Raw genomic sequence first — 7,914 nt, forward strand, 5'->3', positions numbered from 1 at the left:
AAAAAAACCATTACTAAAACATACCCAAATTTATTGCTTTCAAAATCTATATCTTTCAATAAATTTTGTCCGTATATTTCGATGGAAAAATTGCAATTTTAGTCATGTAAGATGAATTGTTTTGAATTTTAGTTTTATAACTTATTAAAATTTGGTTTTCATCTCGTAACTTAGATTTTCTTTTAATTTTTGTTTTTTTTTTAATTTTTTTTTCGATACCACTAAATCCATCGAATGTGATTTATTTGTGTTCGATGCTCTAGACTTGGCACACATATATGTGGCGAGAGTAATGTCACGTCCCGAGACCAAGACATATGACATCGGCGTATTTTCACAATCAAATAATTGTAAAACAACAAGCTCCAGAAGTACATAATTTCCAAACCAATCTATTTATTCATAAATAGAAAACATTGTCTTTACAAGTTCGAATAATCACAGAATGTTTTATAGAAGCAGAGGTAAAACATTAACTATGGTACAGAAGCATATAACTTGAAATAAACTGATAACAAAATGAAAATTAAACATTGACATCAGTCTTCTCTTTCCTAATAACCCGAAACAATAGTTGATCAATTTATTTTGAATTTAAATTAATAGACAATTCACAACATATAATTATTCACATATAAGCTCATATAAATAAAAATGATTCAAGAGTGAAGACATCGATAACCTTTGTGCATCTCACTGTATACCAAAAGACACGAGAGAAGGAGCGAGCATGAAATTTGTTAGTTGTATACCTGCAAAGATATGGATAGAAACAAGAGCCAAGTGCTCGAAGAATGTGGTAATAATGAATTATATCATAAACATCCTGATTCAGAAAACGGCCTTCTTCTGGAAATCCATGTTGTCACTACCACAATCATTGGGGGACTCATTCAACAATTCCCCATCCATTCGAACATAGGACCAGCTGCTGATTTGACATCCTTCTACTCTGTCCTACACAAACTTGCCATTCGCAACTGGATGCCGTCGATGAACTCCATAGTTGTGACGAGACAATAGGCCACAACTCTCTACTCCATTGGCAATAATCGAGCCTTTAACTTTGGGAAGCTGGTCTTCCACACGGTAATGCAATTTGCCGAAGGGGGACTCAAATCCTCAAAGCTTCCTTTTTCCTCGTTGCTGTATGGGATTCTCGAATCTCAAGGTTTTGTGCGAGATGTTAATTAACTATAGGGACCCATTGTGCAGCCACGCAGGACCGGGCCCGAGCTCAGGGCGTGACAGAATGGTATCAGAGACGGTCACGGGCAAGGAACACCGTGAAAATAAGTGCTATGTGGAGCAAAGTGATACGTTCATGGGAGCCACCTCTTGAACCTACGGGGCAAAGTGCTACATGACGAGAGCCACCTCTTGAACCTGTAGGAGTCACCTTTAGATTCTCGACGCTGGTGAATCAAGGGGTCAGGGGGAGACGAGGATGTCGCATTCTGAAGCAGAGGTGATTGTGATATTCCTTGTCCGATATTGTAAAAATTTAAGATTTAAAATGATTTTTTTATGGGATTACAATGGACTTTTATAGCAACTTGGGTTAATCATTTTCGTAAAGTGAGAACGCATACGAAGTATTTGCTATAGAGACCCATTGTCCAGTCATGCAGGTGCGGGCCTGGGCTCGGGGCATGACCTCTTGGTATCAAAGTCGGTCAACAGCAAGGAACACCGGGAAATAAGTGCTATGTGGGGCAGAGTTCTACGTGCATAGGAGTCATCTCTTAAACCTGTCGGGGCAAAGTGCTACATGACGAGAGCTATCTCTTGAACCTGTAGAAGCCATCTCTAGATTCTCAGTGATGGTGGATCAAAGGATCAGTCCGCGACGAGGACGTCGTGTTCCAAAGGAGGTGTGATTGTGATACCCATTGTCCCGCATCTTAAAAATTAAATATTTAAAATAAGTATATAATGAACTGCTATATAAACTTGGGCTAGTCATTTTCGTAAAGTGAGGATGAATACGAAGTAGTTTCTATAGGATCCCATTGTGCAGTCACGCAGGCGCGGGCCGGGCTCGGGTCATGACATATATGATATCAATGAGGTGTTTAAGATTGCACCTACCCTTTTCAAAGTAAACAGGAAAATCGACCTATGTTGGTCTGAGTCTCGTGCTACATCTACTATCTTTGATGTCCCTCAAGACACTCCTGATATTAACGCACCCACATGATATGTGATGATTTTCACTGCTGCCATCCAAGCACAGATAGATCATGCCCTTGCAAAGATTCTTCAAGCCAAGGATGATCTGGCCTACTATGAGAATCTCATTGAAGACTATAAGCTGTCATTGGAGGTAGTTGTCCATTCTAGACAAAAAGAAGGAGATCACATTGGAGCACAAACTGAGGAGGCCAGTCCATCTGGAACAAGAGAAGGAGATGACACTAATATAGCTGACATTGATAGTGATCATGATTAGTCACAGTTTTGTCATGTCAATATGAAGAACTCATGAAGTCTAAGGGTTTCTTCTACTAGATCAGAGCACTTCATGAGAGTAGAAAACTATGAAATAACAAAAGATCAATTGAAGAAATCAGAGAAGAGTTTCAGATGTATTGTGTCAGATAGACTGACTCAACAGAGCACCTAATCAGATATGCAACTAGCTAGTCTCTCAAGTCTTCAGAAGATCAAGAGTTCTGTGATTCCAAATCAGAACAATGAAGTCATCAGATCAAAGCACTAGAGTTAAGAAAAGTTAGAAGATTGCTTCTGTTCAAGATCTCTCAAGACAGACAAGAGTACTAGATCAGAATGCAGAAGGGTTGCAGATAAGAAAAGTCTCTCAGAAGACTCGTTATATAGCTTGAAGATATATTATTGAGTGAAAATTGGCCTAAAGCTTAGAATTTTTCTTTTCAAGATCAGATCAGATCAGAGCAAATCATGATCATCGAAGATTCCTTAGAGATGATTGTGCTTAGAATGAGACTTGCAACGTCTCTAAGCTATAAGAAGATGATCAACATATCACTAGAATACAAAATTTGTCAGCCTTATGAAGTTACAATACGACACGAGGACGCCAACAACTACTTTTGCACTAATAATACGGGGAATTCATTGTTAGTTGTATGGTTGGAATATCGCTGATAATTGGAATGAATGCTATAAACACTCATCATCGGGAAGATTTTTGGAATTCAAGAGCATTAAAAGCACTTCAAGATAAACTCAATGTTTTGCTAATTTGTCCATTGTGCCGATCCAAAAGAAAAATACTTGGAATCTTTCTTTGTATTTGCCTAACTGCAAGCCATTTCTTACACAATCTTTTGCTGCAAATCTTGTGTTTTTCTCCTTGTAAATCGTCATGCTTAATAATCTGGACGTGTAGTTGAGTGAACTGTAGATCGTCATGTTGTGTGATCTGGATGTTGATTTTGTATTTTTGTTTCATGTAAATCGTCTAAATGATAATTGATAAGTACTTGTATTGTTTCCTGCTATGTGACTTGGACATGTGCTATTAATACCTTCCATGGAATTAGTAAGAAAGAAAGACGTAGAAGCTTTCTAACTGCGAAATTCAAAAAAAAAAAAAAAACAACAAAAAACTCTTTAACATTTACTGTTCCACACTCACATTTCAGCAACTTACATTAAGCATTTATTTACTGCATTTGGCTACATTGATTCTTTAACCCATATTTATTTTCACATTCTTTAAAATCTTTAACACTTCAATTTTATATCAAATAAATTCGAAGATATACAACGTTGAGCCAATTTAATTTGTGGTCAAAACAGCTTGTAAACTTAGTAAAATTCGACAATCTATTTCTTGCTTATTCGATCCTAACAAATCGTAAAAAAATTATTATAATGTACCCGATACCCAACCCGTGTTTGGTTATAAAATTAATCACATAAAGATAACATAAATTTTTATATTTGAGTCAACTAATAGCTAAATTCTGGTACATGCATTGTCCATCAGACCTAGGAATTAAAAGTCTACTTGATATTTGATCTGCATATTCGGATGGAACAGCCCAAAATGCTGCTCGCTCTGAGCTCCAGGCTTCTGATTCTCGTCAAACATGGCAAACAGGTACGTTTCTATCTCATTGCCTGGCCTCCTTGGCGTCCCATTCCCCACATGATTCACCAAATTCCGATAATAAACATCTGCATTCGCCATATTCGCCGCAACTCCCCCATCAGATGGCCACCCACTTTCCGAGACCACGATTTCGACATTCGGCCCTCCAGCTCTTTCCGTGGCATAATACATGGAATCAAGCATGGCATCGAAGAGATTCCGGTATCCATATACACCATCCTGGACAACAATTCCAGGAGCAGTGAACAAGGCGTAAGGGAGTGGAACGTTTCGAGTGTCACCAATGTGAGCAAAATATGGGTATATATTGGCAAGAAGTGGAGCATCCGTTTGCTCCAAGAACCGAACGATGGGCTCCATAAACGACATGTTCCTGAAGCTCGAACTCGACGGAGGACTAGTGTTCATCAAGAGGGCAGAAAATGTAGCTGTGGAGATCTTGATTCGGTCTTGTAAACTGAATACAGAGAGTGCATCGTAGATGTTTCGCATGGCGGGGAGAACAAGTGGGACGAAACGCGAGGTCTCGGGGTTCTCGGGGTCTACTTCGTTTCCAACCGCGATGTAGCGTATTCTTGTGTTGGGGAAGTGTGGGACGACATTGGTTCGAACCCAATCAGTTGCGTCGGATTGGAGGGATTGAAGGTCTACGTTGGGGACCCCGAGCATGAGTTCTATGCCGGATCCTTGAAGGGCTCGGAGGGTAGCCTGATTCGGTTCGTAAATTCGCATTCTTTGAATTCCATTGGCTCTGTAGAATTCCACGACCTGCTGTTCAGATGGTAGATTGGAACCAAGTCGCCCATTGCACACTCCAATGGCTCCTTCACCTGCAAATTTCCATGACAATATAGTTAGTCTTGGAATAATAGATTAAATTTAGTAAAAATTGTAAATATCATCTACTGCTCCATAAGTTATCTTGAATTAATATCAACTAATAAAATTATCCGCAATTACCTCTATCAAAGACCAATGTTCCCGACAGAAACAACAGAAATACGAAGAAACAATTCATGGGTGCTGCAGATAAAGAATATCTAATCGTAGACATGCCGACGACAACTATAACAGTATTTACGAAGTTTGGAGAAATGAAAATGGACCAAAAACTTGAAAAACTGCTGGAAAACAATGAGTTAATCAGAATTTATAGCCAGTGAGATAATCAAGATGCGCGTACGAGTAGCTCTCCACTAGTATTATTAGTTTAAACTAATTGACGACTTCCCAGAAAGCCAATAATTTAGAGTTGGGTTTGATGCTGTCAAAACATTTCAATATTGTTCATTTGAATAAAGGTTCATGCATTCGTACGTTTTTGGAATAATAATAATAATAATAATAATAATAATAATAATAATAATAATAATAATAATAATAATAATAATTTTAGAAGAACATATGCATGTAGTGGTGCGGTGGTGCCCAAATTGCTGAACTACTAATTTTAATATAGGATAAGATTAAACTCTACTGTTTGAAATAGTTTAGATATTTACAATATCAAGTTGGGTTGAAGAAAATACAAGTAGATGAAAAAACAAAGAATAAAATTGCCTTATTAATTTTACATATCTAATTTTTTTATATTCAGGACAATTGGGATGTCTCGTTCTGTGTCTCAACTGGGGCAAAAGACTCGGTTCACTGTGTCAATTTGACAATTTCAAATGGATAAATTTTTTCCCATCCTTAATATATATATATATATATATATATATATATATATATATATATATATATATATATATATATATATATATATATATAATATTTTATAATTGTTTAGCCCATAATAGAAATTCTTTTGTGCTTTGTATAGTTTTTAAACCCGATCCAGATATTGACCCAGTCAAACAATGGGTCACCCACGGGTTACTGGTTCCACCAATTAACCGGTGGTTCAACCAGTGAGTAAATTCCCATCAAATATAAAAATTAAATATATTGTTGTATAAGAAAATAGTCATGATAAGTAATACTTACCATGTCAAAAAACTAATGAGTAGGTCTCTTGTGAGGCAGTCTCACGAATCTTTATCTGTGAGTGGGTCTTATGTGAGATCGTCTCACGGATCATAATCTGTGAAACGGGTCAACCCTACGCATATTCACAATAAAAAGTAATAATCTTAGCATAAATAGTAATACTTTTGCATGAGTGACCCAAATAAGAGATCCGTCTCACAAATACGACCCGTGAGATCGTCTCACACAAATTTTTGCCCTATTTCTTTTACGATAAGTTTATATAACTGACATTAATAATAATAACTTGGACACACAATGTGTGTGGAAAATAAAATTTGATTTTTTATATAGTAAGAAATTTAAATAAATTTAAAAGATAATGAATTATTTAAATATAATTCTAAAAATAAATGTTAATGTTATATCCTTAAAATAATGATAGAGTTAAATGTTTTGATGGAAATAATTCTAATAAATCAGAATATCAGTATATAACATTAATCGGTTCAAATCACAAGATCAAACAATCCATAACCGATTAGCCAGTGATGTAGTTTTTGACACAAAATGACAAGTATTTAATGCAGCCATAGTCAATGACAAAGTAGATCAAGCTTTTTTAGACGATGGTACAAATTTTCATAAATATAAAAATATGATTGTCATAAGAAATGTATATAAAAGGGAGAATCCAATAAGAACAAAGAAGAAGGTGATTTGAAAGGAGCAGGGCCGATCCTAATAATATTTGGGTCTGAGTCTAACTTTTAAAAAGATGCTTCCGAATCATAATGTGTGTTTATATTTTTTTTCGTCTCATAGCTATTTTTCAAATTAAATCAATACGTCAAAAGATAATATAAAAAATTAAAAGAATAAATATATCAAATATGTCCAAAATGATCCCTAAAAAAACAACCCGCCTAATAGTTTTAGAACTAAAAATACTAATCAAGTCAGTATAATCAAGTTGTTCAGTAATTTCTTTCTCAATCGATAACATAGCCAATCCATTTAATCTTTCTCGTGACATAGTTGATCGGAAAAAAGTTTTGATGAGCTTTATCTTTGAGAAACTTCGCTCGGCACTTGCTACTATGACCGGGATAGTCAACAATATTTTATAAGCAATATGAGCATTTGAAAGCCGGATAAGCATTACATCCACCAAAATTTCAGTCAAAAAACGTAGATTATAGATACCACATAAAGCCCCGAAGAAAGTAAAAAACTACAATAAAAAATTAGAAGCTCGAACAAAGCAAACACAAGAAAATAGACTTACAGCTCCTCGTGGATCTTTCAATCAAACCTAGAGACGACGCAACGACTGGAGTCGATTAAGGCTTGTCTGCAGATGAATATTGGGGAAGATTGGAGAATAAATCGATAATATGCTAAGCAAGTTCTATTTAATAAATACTTGGTTTTGGACTATCTAATAACTAGTATTATATAATAATTTTTTAAAAAAAATTTTGGGCCCCAAAAAAGAGATGGGCCTGAGTCATTGGACTCATTTGCCTCCTAATAGGCACGGCCCTGGAAAGGAGCACAAGAATGTGTATGAACATCGTTTAAAAATATTCAAAGCTCTTGGAGCACCATGGATGTCCAACCTCTTAACATATTTATGCTCACACTTCACTGTCAGCTCAGTTCTGGAGGATCTTTTAGCATTAGAGCATAACTTCATCGCCACATCAAATCAATAAATGATCATATATAAGTGATCGCTTTGAAACAACTTGTTGCGTATCATATCAACTTCCACACCAGTTCTATTCATACAGATGAAGTAGAGTGATTGTAGAAGTTAGAGTGGAACTCTAGACTTG

General features: G+C 36.1%; 1 protein-coding gene across 1 annotated transcript; it reads right to left on the reverse strand.

Moving 5' to 3' along the window:
• Window positions 1-3,873: 3,873 nt before the first annotated feature.
• On the reverse strand, window positions 3,874-5,331 carry LOC140833449 (glucan endo-1,3-beta-glucosidase-like). The gene is made up of 2 exons (XM_073197782.1): window positions 5,063-5,331; window positions 3,874-4,932 (listed from the first exon to the last, which is right to left on the reverse strand). The coding sequence occupies exons 1-2, from the start codon at window positions 5,154-5,156 to the stop codon at window positions 3,986-3,988; spliced, it is 1,041 nt and encodes a 346-aa protein (XP_073053883.1). The 5' UTR covers window positions 5,157-5,331; the 3' UTR covers window positions 3,874-3,985.
• Between the last annotated feature and the right edge of the window lie 2,583 nt (window positions 5,332-7,914).

Source organism: Primulina eburnea, chromosome 6 (genome assembly GCF_022965805.1).
Source record: "Primulina eburnea isolate SZY01 chromosome 6, ASM2296580v1, whole genome shotgun sequence".
In the NCBI taxonomy this organism is placed as follows: Eukaryota; Viridiplantae; Streptophyta; class Magnoliopsida; order Lamiales; family Gesneriaceae; genus Primulina; species Primulina eburnea.

Bases quoted from the DNA above. Each gene is read 5' to 3' on its own strand.
- LOC140833449 (XM_073197782.1), bottom strand. From the start codon at position 5,156: ATGTCTACGATTAGATATTCTTTATCTGCAGCACCCATGAATTGTTTC. The intron at 4,933-5,062 runs GTAATTGCGGAT...GGAAATTTGCAG, and splicing joins AACATTGGTCTTTGATAGAG to GTGAAGGAGCCATTGGAGTG.